Source organism: Phycodurus eques, chromosome 15 (assembly GCF_024500275.1).
Source record: "Phycodurus eques isolate BA_2022a chromosome 15, UOR_Pequ_1.1, whole genome shotgun sequence".
NCBI classification, from domain to species: domain Eukaryota; kingdom Metazoa; phylum Chordata; class Actinopteri; order Syngnathiformes; family Syngnathidae; genus Phycodurus; species Phycodurus eques.
In genome coordinates this window covers 5,101,975-5,120,090 of record NC_084539.1, presented here as the reverse complement: position 1 = coordinate 5,120,090, position 18,116 = coordinate 5,101,975, and the positions used below count along the sequence as shown (strand labels likewise).

General features: G+C 40.8%; 2 protein-coding genes across 10 annotated transcripts in view; one reads left to right on the top strand and one right to left on the bottom strand.

Moving 5' to 3' along the window:
- tjp2a (tight junction protein 2a (zona occludens 2)) overlaps positions 1-15,121 on the top strand; it is a 58,430-nt gene extending 43,309 nt beyond the window's left edge. For 3 of the 9 annotated variants that reach the window (XM_061697598.1, XM_061697590.1, XM_061697595.1), the window contains 19 exons: positions 966-1,119; positions 2,144-2,255; positions 4,145-4,275; positions 4,373-4,451; positions 4,568-4,718; positions 5,836-5,944; positions 6,333-6,552; positions 6,721-6,908; positions 7,004-7,099; positions 7,235-7,314; positions 7,386-7,596; positions 8,257-8,357; positions 9,470-9,694; positions 9,813-9,917; positions 11,448-11,654; positions 11,849-11,863; positions 12,073-12,150; positions 13,184-13,269; positions 13,361-15,120. In XM_061697598.1, coding sequence (XP_061553582.1) covers positions 966-1,119; positions 2,144-2,255; positions 4,145-4,275; positions 4,373-4,451; positions 4,568-4,718; positions 5,836-5,944; positions 6,333-6,552; positions 6,721-6,908; positions 7,004-7,099; positions 7,235-7,314; positions 7,386-7,596; positions 8,257-8,357; positions 9,470-9,694; positions 9,813-9,917; positions 11,448-11,654; positions 11,849-11,863; positions 12,073-12,150; positions 13,184-13,269; positions 13,361-13,517 — 2,505 coding nt within the window. In that variant the 3' untranslated portion in view covers positions 13,518-15,120. Of the gene's footprint in view, positions 1-965; positions 1,120-2,143; positions 2,256-4,144; positions 4,276-4,372; positions 4,452-4,567; positions 4,719-5,835; positions 5,945-6,332; positions 6,553-6,720; positions 6,909-7,003; positions 7,100-7,234; positions 7,315-7,385; positions 7,597-8,256; positions 8,358-9,469; positions 9,695-9,812; positions 9,918-11,447; positions 11,655-11,848; positions 11,864-12,072; positions 12,151-13,183; positions 13,270-13,360 lie in introns of all 9 variants that reach the window. The other 6 variants (XM_061697594.1, XM_061697592.1, XM_061697596.1 and 3 more) reach the window with 6 other exon arrangements.
- LOC133413345 (amyloid-beta A4 precursor protein-binding family A member 1-like) overlaps positions 14,771-18,116 on the bottom strand; it is a 27,149-nt gene continuing 23,803 nt past the window's right edge. The window contains exons 13-14 of the mRNA XM_061697600.1: positions 17,664-17,804; positions 14,771-15,236 (exon numbers count right to left, since the gene is read on the bottom strand). Coding sequence (XP_061553584.1) covers positions 15,165-15,236; positions 17,664-17,804 — 213 coding nt within the window. The 3' untranslated portion in view covers positions 14,771-15,164. The remainder of the gene's footprint in view (positions 15,237-17,663; positions 17,805-18,116) is intronic.

Sequence of the window (18,116 nt, the reverse complement as noted above, 5' to 3'; positions counted from 1 at the left end):
GAGCGGTAGATTTGCTGAACTCATTCACTGCCAGCCTTCCCAGTTAACATGGATATTTGACTTCTAAAGCCGTCAATGGCACTGAATGTGTTTTAAGTGTGGTTCAGTGTGACAGTCTGCGTGAACACCTCCCACTCTGAGCTAACAAGAGAAAAACTTCTAATAGATACAGTATATCTCTAGTCCCTTTTTAAATACTTGCTAAATGTAGTGACAAAGTTGCTTATTTGGCAACACCGTGCGCCTGATTTATTAAGAGCCCAAATTGCTGGTGCTAAATTGCTTGGTCACTCACTGTAACAGATTGTGTACGCCGGTGGCAACAGCTGTGAATGTGGTGGAGACCAAAGTTTTTAAAAGAGGGTTTTCTGCTTTAGGCAGCACTGATAGTTTTCAGCTAGAATATCTCAGAACACACACAAGCGCAAAAGGAAATTTGAAGTGATGGAAGTGGAAGCTTTAATGGAATGCAAACAAGAACATTTCTGAGTTACAGAAAATAAATCCATTGCTCTGATTATTTTGTTGAAGCAGGCAACGTTTTGTTTGGTTTAACTTGTCCCGAGTGCCCATCCTGCGTAACATTGCATTTAAGACCTGGGACAAGACACCTGAAAAAATTCTGTGGGAGAGGCCAGTATCAGACAACTGTTACAGTTCACTGAAATTTCCCAGACACAACGAAATGTGCGCCGCCTTTCATGATTACGCATAGCGGTGCGGTTTGCACCTGCCTTTCAGATGTTCAGGCGCGCTTTCTGATATGGGCGATATGGGCAGCCGCCCAGGGCGGCATTCTCTGGGAGGTGGCACTCCACCACTCTAGCAATCATTAAAATTTGAAATGCTAAAAATCTTCTCACTTTTTGTAAACTGTTTCATCCTTAAAAAGGAACTTTTATCTACTGTTTACATTGCTCCTCAATGATGTAATACCCATGTGTGCATCTCATCTCCAATGTCAGATCAATGGAACAGCAACTGAAAACCTGTCGCTCAGCGACGCAGGGAAGCTGATCGAGAAATCTCGTGGGAAGCTGCAGCTGGTGGTCCAGAGAGACAGGCAGCAAGTGCTGATCAGAGTCCCCCCGATGGTTGACAGCGACTCAGAACTTGATGGTGAGAGATACTTGAAACTGAAAAGCAGCAGGTCCTATCCGGTGTAAAATGAACATGGCAGCCGTCCTCATGTATAAACCCCCAATGTATCGACAACATGAGAATTAAATGTAGAAATGTTGGATCTGTTGTTGTTTTGTATTTGTCCATAATCCTGTTTTCCAATATTAAATAAAAGTTTCTTTCACATCAGTTTATAGTATTCTTTACCTTCACAGTTTTCACAAAACAGAACGCTATGACACAAAGAGCTAACCCAGGGAGCTAAGCAAGTCTCATTTTATCTCCACCTTCAGAGAATTCTCTCTTATACCTAGTTTAAATGTCACGTGACCTAAACTTGTGCTGTGATTGGTCCAGTCCAATCTAGATAAGTGGTGTGAATGGGTGTTTTTGCTCACCAAACATCTGCAGGGAGGGTGGAATAGCCAGAGGCCCTGTGACCCACTTTGTCTGTTTTTGGGAGTGTGTGTTTGTGTGGATGTGAAGGTTGTCACCCGCCTTTGGCAGGGTGAACTAATCCACCACCATAATCCTGCTATGGGAAATGACAGAATTTCATCATGTGAGGTTTCACACCATACCGGCCGGCCATGTGGCTCCTTGCTTTGAAAATCAATTGGGGTTTATTGGGGGGGGGGTGTACAGATTTTTATATGATAAAAACATAAAGCACTTTAAGTTCATCTACTAAAAGTATTGCTGTCCACCTCTGTTGATCTGCTCTGGAATGAAGTCAGATTTATACATATAAATATATATATATTTTGTGATGAATTTTTTCTGGCGATTAAGCACTTTTATATTGCATGCACAATTCACGCATTCAGTTTTGAACCAGTATGTTTTATTTTTGTCTTCTGGGCCAAGTTATGTAATCAAATAAATACAAAGGGATTTTTTTTTCAGTTTCTTGTCATCAAAGCATGATGACAACAGAATAACTATTTTAGCAGAAATAAGGGTCTCAAAATCCGGTTCGCACTCGGGGTTTTCAAGTTGTGTATGTATGTGTGTGTTGCAGATATATCCGAGATAGAGTCATATCGCTCCTACTCTCCACAAGATGAAAGACGGGGCCATCATTCAGACCTTTCTTCCCACTCCTCCAATGAAAGGCTGCGAGAGAAGCCAAGGTATGTCACTGTCAAAGGATTTGGTTTCCTTTAAAGAATCAAGACTTGGCAACTACAGCTAAGACATACTCCATAAGAGCGCTACCAAAAAAGTCTGCCTTTGGGAAATATTATAACCTTTCTCTTTTACGAAACTCATTCTAAATAAAGAATTTAAGGGATTGGTATGAATCCTTAGATGATCAGTGTCAAAAGAAATGTGGCTCGTGTTTTGTACCAGCGCGCTGATACAGCACAAAATTAAGATAATGTAGGATTACATTAAGGGACCTATTATGTCAAGATGGCCTATATTTCTCTTAACAAGTTATCTTTATGTACTTTTTTCTCAAGAAAATGAAACTGGCAGTTATTTCCAGTAATATTGATCACTTTTAGAGCAATCGGTAAATATCTTATTGTTCTGGAAACTCCCCTTTTTCATCACCAAAATCAATATACCTCCATGTCTTGATGGGACGTCAGCAACAGAACTGGAGATCAAATTCGCTGCATCTGGACAAAGAAATACTAAAATGTGGCAGTATTTAAAAAATTTTTGTATCTCCTCGCTGTTGGGTGGAATTCCCCCACCTCCTAAATTACAACTGTTTTGGAAATTTAAAAATAAATAATTAATAATTACAAAAAAAAACCTCTTGCTTGAGTTCCTAAGCACAGTTAGTTTTGTTCCAGTTTGTATTGTATCTTATATTATGATCATATACCGTTGCACACTCACATCAACACAACAGCACCCCAAAATTATGTTCAATCGCTAATTTAATATGCGAAGAAAATGCCACTTTATTACACTGTCATTGATTAAAATGGTATAAACGCAGCGCCAACCAGGTGTGCCAATGAAAGTCCGCTGCAGTCACACGATGCCACCACCATACAAAAAGTCTTTAAAAGCTAATGCCTGTGTCACACAATCTTCTCAAACTCTTTTTCAAAGGTGAGCCCTGCAATCAATACAACATTGAGCTGACAAAACCCGTGTGTATAGGCGGAAATGAATGTGAACCCATTTAGTCATGCGCTGCCTTCCTTCTGCAATGATGCATTATAGCGATCGATTTTAATAAAACAAGCCTACTCAAAAGTATCTAATCTAATTTCTCCCATTATTGACCCCCCAAAAAATCCAGACTTTCAATATAGGTGACAATTCCACCACAGAACACGTAGTGGTTTAATGAGGAAATGTCCTCGTCTTCCGTTGCTGAGGTTTTAAGATTTCTTTGTAATCGCGGACGGTGACCGCGCTGATGTCACTACGGCTATCCCGCACGCAGTTTGCCTTTATACTCTAGCGCAACCCACGCACGCTGTTTTGAAAGTATGCTGCAGTTCTCCTCCAAGTCGGGGGTGTCGCTACGGCTGGTATTGGCTAGGACACCACAGGGTGGAGTTTCCACTGCATTTTTTTGGCCATTTCGGGCAGCCGTTTTTACTTTCCTTTCCGTAACAAGGAACAACAGCAAGCATCAACAATGGCGACCGTGGAACAAAGTCTGCTAGAACAAATGGACCTAGATGACCAGATGATATGTTAAATTATGCTGCAAAATCGATCGAGAAGGCGGCGGCGTAGATGGTATGTAGAATCAAGGGGCACACTAAGTACGTCATCACAGCAAGTGAATAAAACGGACCAATCATGACAGATTATCTTCGCAGCGTTCTACGCGCAGCAACAATTTTTGCCGTGTGCACGTCAAGCTACGCAGAGGGGAAGCGCGGGCCAATTTGTCGGTCACGTGATGCAATGCAGGCGTTGTCGGCCGCGGGAGTATAAAGAGGCCTTTGGGCTGCAATGTCATTTTCGACCGAAATGTGGGCTGGCCAAAATCTTCATCCTGTAGACCAGGATGGCCACTAATTAGAATTTCCTTTGTTACTAGAGAGGACCCTCCTAATAGGCTGGCTAAAATGGGTGCCATGCCAACCCCATTCAAAGGGCTTGACCGAGCTGTGGAAGCCACGCCCCCATTGCCTGCTGAGAGGGAGGAGCCACGGCCACAAACTCCACCAAGTAAACTTTTCTGCTGCCCAATATTCTAAATATTAAGTTATGCACATTATTCATGTGAAGTATTCACGTGCTATTTGTTGTACTTTTGCACTAAAAGCGATCACAGTTGGCCCCAAGGTTCACGCTCCTCCTAAAGTGCCACTAAAGCCAACCATAGAGGACCAAGAAGTATATGGGTCAGTAGTATATCAGATATTCTTGGTATTTAAGTGACTACTATTTTAATGGTCACATATAATCTAGATTTGGTATTTGATAAGAAACTGAAGATTTTTTCGTTTCCATCTTCTAGGCCAAATACATTGATGGTCCGTTTTCAGAAAGGTGACAGCGTTGGTATGAGGCTTGCAGGAGGGAATGATGTTGGCATCTTTATTGCGGGGGTTCAGGAAGATAGTGCAGCTGAACAAGAAGGTCTTCGCACTGGGGATCAGCTGGTGAAGGTGAGATTCAAAACATCAATAGGAGACACAGTAGGGTAATACTCTTGACTTTGGTAATTAAAAAAAAAATCAGAAATAAGTGGTCATTATGTAAGAACCAATATTATAATGCATTGTTGAAATGGTGAAAGGCGAGATTACAATTAAAGATTGACAAGTTTTATTTCTAAATACATGGAATAAGTATGAATATAAGTTTTGAAAAAGTGCAAAGACTGAGAACAATATAGTATTCAAGTGTTGAGATATAGCCTAAAACTGTTTTTCACCATCTCAGTTGTCCAGAGTTTTTGCGCGAGGCTAAAATGGGGTCGCGCTGATGTCACCGGGCCATACAGCGGAATTGTAAATTGTATAATAATAAATATATATAATAATTGACCCAGTTCTACCAGTATAGCATGCGTTTAGCCATCAAATTATGCCCACAACTAGGAAAAAAAAAGTATAAAAAAGTACTTCCCTGAAGTATAATGTGTTTTGTGTTATTTGAACTACACTGTTTCTACGTCTGGCCCCACATACGTTGCGTAACGTGGCAGCGACAAACCGGATGTGATCCTCCGCCCCGTGGCCCCCTGCCAGCCCGACAGTGGCTAGAGTAGCCACCAGAGGTCCGGCGCAACTTCATTCGGGTCCTCAGCCACACAATTGCCAGTTGCATGTCGTGGGGCGAGGAGGAGGGGAAGAAAATATTCCAGGGGGACCAGTGGGGATTGCGCTGCTGGCATTACACTGGGACTCAGAGGCTGCTTCTCAACTGCCCGTGAGAGCGTGTGCAATGCGATTAGTGTGCCGTGACAGAAGGCACGTGTTTGATTGACAGCTGGAAGTTATGGTTAGGCGGGGTTTTCAGAGCATTCAGCGACATCCCCACAGCGTCTAAAAACTGAAAGAATGTTTCAAATCTTGACCATTTGGAAGCCTGAGTTCACATGCTTGCAATTTATTTATTTATTTTATAATTCATTCATTGTCCAATACTCTTCTCTGTGGTGTGTCAAATTTACAATACCTTTTTTAGCCTTTTTGCTTCATTTTTAAGATCATAATATGTGAATTGCATCATAAATCAGTGTGTTAATAGCAGTTCATAAGCTTGCTATTTATGTCTCAGGTGAACAACGTGGACTTTAGGGGTATGGTGCGTGAGGATGCAGTCCTTTATCTCCTGGAGATTCCCAAAGGAGAAGATATGACCATTCTTGCACAGAGCAAACCAGAAGGTATCGTATGAGTGTGTCAAATACTGTATATCTTAATTTGCTGCCACAGGAGCTCTTAAGTTCTTAACTCTAAGGAGAGAGGACATGAAGCTGCACTAATGATTAAGTTTCTTTAAAATTGTAATGCACATGAATAGTTTACATTTTGCACATTAACTTTAAGTACAGCAATGTGCATCGCAATGAAAGAAAATACCAGATAATTATTGAGGAACGGTTGGCCAAGAATCACGTTTTGAACTATGATTTATTGAATGGAAATTTAGGTTGATGAATTTTATACCTTTGTCATTGATGAATGAGTCCCAAAATTACAACATTCTCTCGATTTTTTTTTTTTTTTTTTTTTTTTTTTTTTTTTTTTTTTTTTTTTGTTTCTTTCTTTCAGTTTACAAAGACATTTTAGCATCTGGCAGAGGTGACTCATTCTTCATCAGGAGCCACTTTGAGTATGAGAGAGAGGCTCCTCAGAGCCTTCCTTTCACCAGAGGAGAAATTTTCAAAGTTACTGACACACTGTATGATGGCAAGCTGGGCAACTGGCTGGCAGTCCGTACAAACAAAGAAAACCAGTTGCTGGAGAAGGGCATCATTCCCAATAAAAGCAGGTCTGTATAGTCTTGTGGACACTGGCAAAAATTGTGCTCTTGCATTCTCTTTGGAGCAGCTGCCTGCAAATGAGGTTGCAGTGCAATTTGTTTTCATGTGAGCTGGAAAGATGAAACATTGGTTGTTAAAAATGAAAGCGCCTAAAGCACTTCTGTTTTGCCTCACAGAGCAGAGCAAATGGCTAACGTCCAGAATGCTGCACGAGCTGCATCAGGTAATGACAGAGGGGACTTCTGGAGGCTTCGAGGGCAACGAGCAGCTAAGAAAAAAGATCTTCGCAAGAGTCGAGAGGATCTGAGTGCAGCACCAGTTGCCACAAGATTCCCAGCCTATGAGAAAGTTGTCCTGCGTGAAGGTTCCCTTACACTGGCCTCAGTCTAAACTAGACGAATGTTGTTGCTTGCTGGTGGATTTATTGAATGCCTTTGACCGAGGACTGTTTGTTTTCAGCTGGCTTCAAGAGACCCGTGGTCATATTTGGGCCCATTTCTGATGCTGTGAATGAAAAACTGGCCAATGACATGCCTGACGAGTTCATCGTTGCTAGTAAGTGTTTATGTTTCGTATATTAGGATGACGGTAGATATTGTGTATCTCAGTTTTAAGGAATAGTATTCTACTACTAACAACATCAGGGCACCCCATTCTGCTCTTTGAATACTGTAATCTTTCATGTTAAAGAAACCGAGCCAAAGGATGCAGGCAGTGAGAAATCAGCCGGAGTTGTGAGACTGAACACAATTCGACAAATTATCGAACAGGTGTGGTATTCCAGAAATTGCAACTTCATAATATTGATCCACCGTGTGACACTGGACCTTTTTTCACTAAGGACACTCACGCGCTCCTGGATGTTACTCCCAAAGCTGTTGACACCTTGAATTACACCCAGTGGTATCCCATCGTCATCTTCCTGAATCCAGACAGCAAGCAGGGAGTCAAGACCATGAGGAACCGCCTTCTGCCTGGATCCACCCGCAGTGCACGCAAACTCTATGAGCAGGCCGTTAAGCTGAGAAAGACCTGCTCGCACCTTTTCACTGGTATGTTTCATCACTGAGAGGTTGTTCCGATGTTATAGTATTTTCAATTGAGAGCTGTGGCACTGTAAATCCTCAACTTGGCTATATACTTGTGCTTTCATGCTAAAACACAAGACGCACTGCCAAGAAGGAGCAAGTCCACTCACCAACATAAGGAACACTTGTACACTCTAAGAAAATATATTATGACTAGTTTGCATTGGTTGGATTAACCTCACCACGTTCCATATTTGCTCATCAGAAATAGCAAAATAAGACGACGCAAAGTTAGATGGGGGAGGTGTTAGTCTGCTCTTTGACTACTGTCGAGGTGCCCCTTGAGCAAAGCACCGACACCCCAAACACTAGCTCAAGAGGTGCAGCATCTGGTTTTCTTTGTGGTGTTAACATACAATATATATACAGCAGAGTTTTACTTGAGTTCCCCGTTGAGGGATTATAGTAAATGTAATCTAGGAAGTAAAATTAAAAAAAATTAACTCGTCGAGCTAGTTTTGGGGTAAATACGACTCGCTATTAAACAAACACAGATGGATACGTCATCTCCAAACGGTAAAAGCCATTTAACCATTCAATTCATTTGTTAAGTTCTACCCTTACTGACATTGAGGTTCTCAGATCAAAATGTACTATATTGTGTTCCTTTTAATTCCCATTCAGACACCATCGACCTCAACTCGGCCAACGATGCATGGTATGGCAGCGTGAAAGATTCAATTCGGGAACAGCAAGACAGAGCTGTGTGGGTGTCTGAGGGCAAGGTGAGTCCAACAGCATTTTTCCCAACCAACAGTCGCATGCAGCAGTATTTCCTTTCTTGTTGCATTGTGTGGTGACACTAAAGCAAGGTTTAGAGAATAAGGGTGCACATGAGAAACTGTAACGGTTGTCATGGCCCACACCAATTGGCTGAGCTTCATTATGTTCAAAATGTATTTTATATCTTTATGAAAATTGTATCATTTTGATAAGATGATATTGGTGTACAATGAAAATTGATTTTGTTTAATATAATGTTAAAATAATGTAATCTGTGCACATGAACAATACATCACAAGTAAATCAACATTCACAAAAACGTTTTAATATTTTTGCTCTATTATAAGGCCAGTAACCATTTTTTTTTTTTAATTATTTTTTTTTTTAAACAAGTGTTCAGATGTACAGTATGAACATTAACCGCTATCTCAGATTAGCCGTTCTGAGCGTCTCCCAATTTAAGAGTACAAAATATGTTATGAGGGAAAATCTTCTAGCCACTGTGCAGGAATTTGGTACACTGTATGCATCTACGGTGTTCTCAGAGAGCAGTTTTTATTCTACGGTGCACAGAACAGGCGACAGCTCAGCGAATACGGCTAACATGAGGAGACCAAACAAATCGTTGCTTTCGGATGTACCGCAAATATACACACACACGAAAGTACCATCACTCCCTGCCAAAATGTTACATGATGTTTGTATTATATAATGACAGTGTATCCTCGCTGTTCACGAGAGCTAGGGACCGAGCTCTGCCACAAACAGCAAAAATCTGCCCAGCCCAAAAAGGTTTATAAATGCTTTTAGGCATAAAAACCCTACTTTTGTCGAGATGAAACTCCTCAACATAGTAGCTTGACAACAAAAAGGCACCAAAGTAATACTCCATCCATCCATTTTCTGTACCGCTTTATCCTCACAAGGGTCGCGGGCCCATAGTAATACTTAAGCACAAAAACAGCGACTAGGTTTTCACCTAGTCGCTGTTTTTTTTTTTTTTTCTGCAAATAACTGAGAATAGGTTCCAAAAACAAATCTACAAAAAAGGAGAATTTACGAACGCCGAACCGCGAATATGGGGGGTTTACGGTATTTCCTTTCTTCTCCACAGTTAGATGGTTCAGAGGAGGATCTTGATCTCCATGACGACCGAATGTCCTACTTGTCAGCGATGAGCACAGACTACCTCAGCATGGACAGCCGTATGACCAGTGACTACGACGACACAGCCGATGAGGGTGGGGCTTACACCGACAATGAGCTGGACGAACCAATGGATGAGCCCCAGCCTGTGTCAGCCATCAGTCGGTCATCCGAACCTGTGATGCCTGACGAGGTGAGCGGAGTACAAACCGAACACCCTTAAAATATAGTGCACTAATGTACAGCGCATCCCTGTCAACCCTCCTGTATCGTGTGTGTGTGTGTGTGTGTTTGCATGTCTGTGTGTGTAGAAGCCCCACCCTGAACCCCGGACTCGTCAGAGAAGGTCAGGCAGCAGAGAGAAGCTAAATAGAGAGCCCAGTCCTCCCCCTGCTTTTGTCCCTGAACCTCCGAAGGTGAGAGAGCACAGTGCCTTTACATGTGCTGAAATAAGTCTTTCTCACCTACTTTGAGTGTACCCACACTGATTTTTACAAAGTCATTCATCGACTCCATTCACAGTCAGATTTGTCTCCCTTGAGCCGCACATAAACTAATACTACAGAAGTGTGATCTACGACAAAGAACTGCAGAATAGTGTGAGGAAAAAGTATGTGAACCCTTTGGAGTGTATTGCAATTGGTTTTAAAATGTGTGACTATGCTTATGCCTGCTAATACCACATAAAGAATTATGTTTTCATATTTTGATTGAAAATAACATGTAAACATTCACAGGATAGGGAGGAAAAGGTAAGAGAACCTCGAGGCTACAGATTCTCCAAAAGCTAATCAGAGTCAGGTGTGAGCCAAACTGGAATTCAGTCAATGAGACAAGCATGGAGGTGTGGCTTAAAGCTGCTCTGGCCACTAGAAAACACACACCAGGTTAGAACTTTCTCTTGTCAGAAGCATTTCCTGAAGTGTACCATGCCTCTCTCAAAAGTGCGCACAGAAGACCTACGACTAAGAATTGTTGACTTGTATCTCTAAAAAGTGCAACACTGTTGGTTCTCTTCCTAGGAGTGGCCCATGGGGAGAGATTTGTCTCCAAATTATTTACACATTTTTCAGATCCGCAAATATATCCATGGTGTGCACGTTTTTCAAATCCGCAAAAAATATCCGCGATTTACTTGTTTTTTTTCAGATCCACAAATATATCCGCGATTTACACCTGTTTTTTAATTTTGCGTGTGCATTTATCATGAATTTTCATTTATAAATATTGTTGGTGTGTTTGTGGATCAGCGGGCACGCGCATTTATTTTTGAGACAAACGTAACAACAGTTTTCAAGATATTCACACACACACGTCGAGAATATTCAGTAAAGTAAAAGAGCATATTTGCTGCCACATCATAGTCAAATAGCCAACGATACTAACTGAACCAAGATGTGGAGGTGAGTAACTGCACTATACTGATCATAAATAAAAAAGCGACGCACTGAGTCCGTAATAAGTGAACCAAGATATAGCAAGGGATTATCGTATCACTAACTTTTTGTGAGTGGTGTGTTTGTATAAATATAAAAAAAAAAAACAATTATAAATCACTCGTCCTTCCATCAGTTTTCTAAACCACTTTTTCTCATTCGGGTCCTGGGTTAGAGGCGGGTCGCACCCCGGACTTGTCCGAGCCAATCACAGGGCGCATGACAAATAACCATTCGCACCTCTGAACAATTGAATCATCAGTGAACCTAACAGGGTTGTTTTTGGAATGTAGGAGGACGCCTGGTGTAACAATGAGGAGACTTGATAACCTCTAGTCTACCATGCTGACCTAATTTGATCATTGAGTATAAATTGTGTTTTTTTTTCATCAATTAATGTTCACAATGATCATTTAAGGAAATGTCCATCCCAAACACAAATCAGCGCATCACGTTTCTCAGCAGAACTCGAAGGTTTGAGACAACCTGACTGGTTGTGTTCTGCGGCAGGTGCGTGCTCAGACTCGGACCGACTCATCACGCAGCTATGACTCACACTCCAGCAGCACCATCAGCAGCGATGCAGTGGGCGGGAACAAGCCGCTGCCCCCTCCGGTGGCCCTGAAGCCCACCATCGCCCGCCATAGCCAGATGGCGGACGAGCAGACCTCAGAGAAGAAGGAGGAGGACCCTGCCAACAAATCCTTCCTGGGCAAGGTTGTTATTACTCACGTAGTTTCAGTCATATCTATTTTTAGACCTGCATGAATATTCTGCAGATGTTACTGACTAGTCCAATTTGTGAAGGCCTTTGCTTTGTCTAATTGTGTTTGCTGCTTGCTTGCTTATGTTGATGCCTCTTTATTCCACTGTTTTCTCCGACCACTTTCATGGCTTCTTATGTGCCACAGCAAATGGGGGATCAGGTAATTGAATGTCTGTGCTCACCCACAAATTCCACATGAAGCATTTGTGACTTTCATGTTGTTGTTTTTTTTGTTTTTGTTTTTTTCATTCCACCAATCCTCTTTTAAAATCAATGTTTCATCTCCCTGTGAGATTTACATGGGTATCATTACATAGATGTGACACACTGTAGAAAAAGGGCTCATGTCAATATTTTGTTTCTCCAAAGATTAAAGCTTTTGAGAAGATGGACCACCTGGCCCGGGCTCAGAGGGTCCTCGAACTGCAGGAGGCGGAGAATGCTCGAGTATGTAACGTTTAATATTTGTATGGTTTATTGTCATTTACTTCCATGTTGTCACTGCCCAGTGTTGATGCGTATGGAGTTATGTATGTGTATTATGGCTGTCTGCAAATTCAGGTTGTTTCATGTTTTCATTGATTGTACACAATCATATTGAATGTGTCGCTTGAAACACACTTGGAACGGGAGTCTGGACGACAGAAAATGGATAGCGGAATTAAATTGGACGACAGAAAATGGATAGCGGTATTGAATTGGTATTGGGCACTTGTAGGAGGGATGACAATATGTTCAAATAGTCTTAAATTTGTTTTTCCAAAATAAAGAGATTATCCTTAATTCCACAGTCTGCCGTTCATTCAAAGATTGTCACATTATTTTCCATGTGTGTCTAACCACTTTTTGTGTTCACCTTTAGTCAACATGAGTTACAGTTAAATCAAATTAACCCTCAAAAGGTGTTGCGTCGTTTCCTTTTAAGCATGCATATATTGTGTAGTTCGAGTAAATGTGACATCATAACAGAACAACGGTGTGCAAACTAAATGTAACTTCAACAAAGAAGAGAAGATGCGAACAGCTTTGAGTCCTCTTTAATATAATCTACTGTATTTTTTATGAGGTATTTGTCTTCCTTTCAATTAATTCCCATGGAAACACTGCAGTTGCTTGTCAACAAACCAATCAAACAGCAGTTTGTGTAGCTTCAGCCTACATAGCAGTACCATTCCGTGGTAGTGCAGATTGTAGGGAAAATACAGTTGTGCTGGTACTCTTAAAGCTAAACGAGAAGCTACTCACTGCGTCATTTGGGTTTGAGAAATATTGATCAGTAATCACCCAATAGAAGGCTTGTTAAATCTTGATATCGCAGTAAAAATCTGTGACAAGACTCTTGTAAACTCCATGACTCCAGGCAGATGGAACACATCTTAGGGTTGTATTTTTTAGTTGTTGTTGTTTTTTTTTTTGTTTTTTTTTTGTTTTTCTTAAAGTCGTTCTGACGTATCTGGACCTTGTTCCTCTCTCCCCGCAGTTGGAAATCGCCCAGAAGCACCCGGACATCTATGCAATCCCAGTCAAACTGCCCAAACCCAATCTCAACCGTCCTCAGCCAATAGGGTGAGAGCGTCGGCCCGTTGTCAGAAATAAGCAGCCTCTGTTTGTCTGATGAAGCTTCCTCACTCACTGCGTGTGTTTGTGCGTTGATCAGTTCCAGCTCCAATCCGGAGCCACAGACTCCGTCCAGGCAGCAGTACAATGAGAGCAGAGCTCAAGAAGAAGATGAGACGGAGTACCGCAGGCAGCTGGCCGACCACAACAAGAGAGGGTACTACAACCCCCAGAAATACAAGGACACCGAGTTGTAGTGCAAATAACGTCATGATTCCACACTGCTTTTATCGTCTCTGTGATGAAACGCACTGGCTGACCGACACAGCTTCACCTCAATCTCTGTGATCTTGTGGTGTGCACTTCCTGGGAAATGGCAGGTTCAGACATCATCACGTCATCTTTTCACCAGTCCTTTATTATTCATTGCTTCTCTATTTGTGGATATTAGTTTATTGTTACTCATGTAAAAGTTAACAGTCAAGTGTCCGGTTTTGTAAAATAATTGACAAGAAATAGTGTTTCCTCATCTCGTGTGCTTGCAAATGCCTTTTCTCTCTTTTTTTTTTTTTTTGGGGGGGGTTTGTTTGTTTAAATGTCTACAGTATATTGTATGAAATCAAAGTTACAGATATTAGGTGTTTGAATTGCTTAGTACTGTAAAAACAGAGCTATTGTCTTTAGTCTGTTTCAATGCTACCATGAAAAGCAGTGCTCATCCACATGGTTAGAAAATAAGGTCAGTCATGTGATTTCTTGTGTACCTCTACTCAACATAATATTGGAGAACACGGTCTACTGGGAAAATAGCACATGTTCAAGTGCCTTGTCTTAAAATGATGTTTGAAAAGTAATAAATTATGAAGTGACTGCAGACTGAACATCAGAAATTTCAAAAATGATCAACAATCTGAGTAGGGTGAGATAACCTCCCTTTTGGTTTTTCATGTAAGCATGTGTCCCTTCACCAAAGACAATAAAAACATGGGTGAGACTTAAATACATATAGCTTGTAGGTTAACAAAGTTCAAGTTGCAAAGCATGATGAAAACATTTTCTTTCTGGTGCCAGTGGATCAATTACTGTATGCTGAAACGGGTTTGACCATTGGAGTCAAAAGAAACATTTGGGTTGGATTTCTGGGGACAAGATTTATATTGTCTTTTCAAGCTTCTTGCAACCACAGACGATTATATAGTTTTTATAAAGTATATTCTCTAAAGTCAAATCAATCAATGGTATGAGGTGAAGACAATCATGATTTAAATGTATGTCTTTTTTTTTTTTAGTTAGTGTTGTTGACTGGGGGATTACAAATAAATATATATATTTTTTTTTTACATGAAATCTATGTGAAGGTGTTTCATTTGTGTTACTAGAGGAGTTTGTAATGTTGGACAATTTATTTGTTAGTAGCATAAATCTACTTTCATAAAACTTACAGAGTCAAATTGACTGAATTAAAATGTCTTAAAATCTAAAAATAGAGACTACAACAAGCCAGATGGCGTTGGTGATTGCCTTCAGTTTATTAGCAGACATGAACATGCTTTGCTTCGCTTGTTTAACATTTGGGTTGCCCTGGCAATAATTAGGTCCAACAGTATGTAGTGTACATTCAGATATTACAGCTATTTGACCAAAAATAACATTTACTCTGTTTGCCACCTAAATATGCACAATAAGACCATCAATTTATCTTTGGTCTAACATACTGTATACCACATCACAGGAGCACGTGGCTCAAATGAAAGTAAACAAAAATAAAAACACTTGTTACGCTGTTGATGTCTACGTTGCTGTGCACTGTACACATTAAGGCAATTAGCGTGATGTCAAACAGGTTGCAGTGGAAGAGTGAAAGCTGGATGAACAGACAGAAAAAGGGTGTGCTGAAGGTGTTATCAGATGTAGACGGGTTGCTCCTGTGCAGTAAGCAGGCGGTACATGGCAGCAGGCATCGTCTTCATGTGGATCTAGAACCGAGACGGGAAACATTTTATTTTCTCTCGACACGTTCAACTTGAACTTAGGACAGTATAATAACTTCAACTGTGGCGGGACGACGTCACATGTGCTGACGTGACCTTTTTTTTTCCTTTATCTTTTATCTTACTAACTAGTAGTATACAGTATATGTATGAAAATCTGCTTGAGAATTTATTAAATATCTATACTACTGCACTGAATTATCCATGTACTAGTATGCTCTTTGTCCTCAGTAATGAGACAATTGAGCCAGGGCACTGGTAGAACCCCTGATAGTAACGTTTATTCCACTACTGTATGATGTTTCTGCACAGTAGTACAACAAGTACATGTTACTAGTGAGGCAAAACTACACGAGTTAACTGTTTGCTACTAGTACCACTAGTGCCATACAGTTCCAGTAAACACCTAGCACTTCACTAGTAGTACTATAGTACAGTGATTCTCCCAAAAATGTGTACACTAGATATCACCTAAAGATACTTTTTCCTCTCTTAAGTACCACCATCATGGCAAAATACAGTGGAATAGTAGGCCTAAGTGTTCATCAAAAAACAAGGGAGAGGTTTCCTTCCTAAAACGTGTATTTAATATTATTGTAAGCCATTGAAAAATTATGCACAGTTTGGACAGTAGCACTGTAATGAAACTCAAGAAAATGAAAAAAAAATGCACATAAATAATTATTCAATTAAAATCTTTTGCACATAAAAGTGAAATTAAAAATGAGTTCAATCAATAAATGTTTGTGTTTTTTTTTTTTTTTTTTTTTTTTTTTTTAAGTTCTTAAAGGTTAAATGCAAATGTGTTGAACAGCCATTCATTTATTCCTTTTCCCGTATGCTGGAGCCTACCCCAGTGAGCTGCGGGCGAGACGCGGGGTACACCCTGAACTGGTCGCCAGCCAATTGCAGGGCACTGTGTTGAACATAAATGTGTTGAACATTCAATACAACTGACCTGTATTCAAGCAGTGATTCTGTTGTGTAACACTAGAGGGAGCCCATTTACCACTAGTGGTACTTTTACTTGTACCTCACTTTGAGAATCACTGCTATAGCACACAGATACAGTATGTCAAATATTTCACAGTTGTGCAGCACTAGTGCACTATACTAGTGCACAGAAATGTCATAAAGTAGTCGAAAAACATAATTAGTAAGACATAGTTGCTCCATTAGTACATTGAATTGTCTCACTAGTGAGGACAAAGATTGTAGTACAATCAAACAATTCAGCACACTAGTAGGATATCGAATAAATGTTCAACTGGCTTTTTATACACTGTGTCATTTTCACAATGTTGTGCAACCTGCACAACCGTCAGAAGGAATTTTGGACCATTCCTCTTTGCAAAACTGCTTCAGTTAAGCAATATTATTGGGGTGTGTATCGTTAATCGCTCTCTTAAGATCACGCCACAACATCTCAATCGGGTTGAGATCAGGGCTCTTCACACTCGTAGGGAGAGCAGTAATAGTGCTGAACGTTCTCCATTTATTGACTATCAGAGATTTCAGTGATACTTTTGTTGCCCTTTCCAAGTTAATAATTTTTAATTATGCTGGGCATGGTTCACATCAGGCAATGCAATTTTTTTTTCTCGAGTGTTTAGTGTCTAGTGTTTTTTTTTTTTTTCAACCAACATCCAATCTTGTCACATTGATTGGACTCTAGCTCGACTGACTTCCGAATTAGCACTCGGAGAAGTCATTAGCCTAGGGCATAGGTGTCAAACTCAAGGCCTGAGGACCAGATGCGGCCCGCCACATCATTTTATGTGGCCCGCCAAAGCAAATTATGCTCGTCAACCTCCGTGATTTTTGCTAAAATCTGTACCCAAATGCCAAATTGTCATAATAATAAACAATAATGTTGAGATACTGCATTTTTCTGTTACCAAACCCTTCTTGTACAGTAATTTAAACAATACTTGAACAAACTATTATCCTTGTCTTCTGATTTCAAAACGAGTTATCCCTCAATTTGTTGTATAATGGTGATAACATGATTTGGTGATTGAACATTTCACTGTTCTAACGGCCCTCTGAGGGAAATTATAACCACAATGTGGCCTGAGACAAAAATGAGTTTGACACCCCTTTTCCTGAAAACAATTGTTTGCTTGTGTGGTATTTTGGTAATTATAGCTTAACGCTAACGAAAACCCAAAATTTACAATCTCAAGGTTTCAGAGCATTGCATAACCCTAACAATATAGAAATGAGATGGGAATTGACCTTCTGAAAAGTATTATTGTATGTGTCAATAAATCTATATATGAATTTCACTTTTTAAATTGAACTACTGAAATAAATGAACTTTCCTACGATATTCTTAATCGTTAAAATGAGATGCTCAGCACCTGTTAATATAGACTATATGGCCAAACCCGAATGCAGATCACATCATACCTCTCCCATGGCGTTTGAGAGGATCTGAACGATCCTCTCGTGAGGTGTCGCCACGACGCTCTGACCGTTGATCTCAATGATGCGGTGGCCAACGCGTACGCCGCCCCTCTCTGCGATTCCTCCCCTCATGAGGCTGCAGATCTGCGCACAAACGCAACACACAAGCACAAGCACCCATGAAACAAGGGGTACTTGGAAGCAGAGGTGGGGGACTCAAGTCTACGTGACTTGACTCGAGTTGCCAATTTTAGGTAGGGCAGGCGGACCAGCCCTGGGTCCCCCCCTTGTGTATCCCCTCACTCATACGCTCGTCCAATAGACTTTTATAATTTACATTCCCACCCCACTTCAGTTGTACAGCCGGGTTCACGACCCTTGTCACGACAGGGTGTAGCACTGCAGCCTCATGCAACACTCATATCTAATGTTTCATTGTTGTAGATAATGTCATGA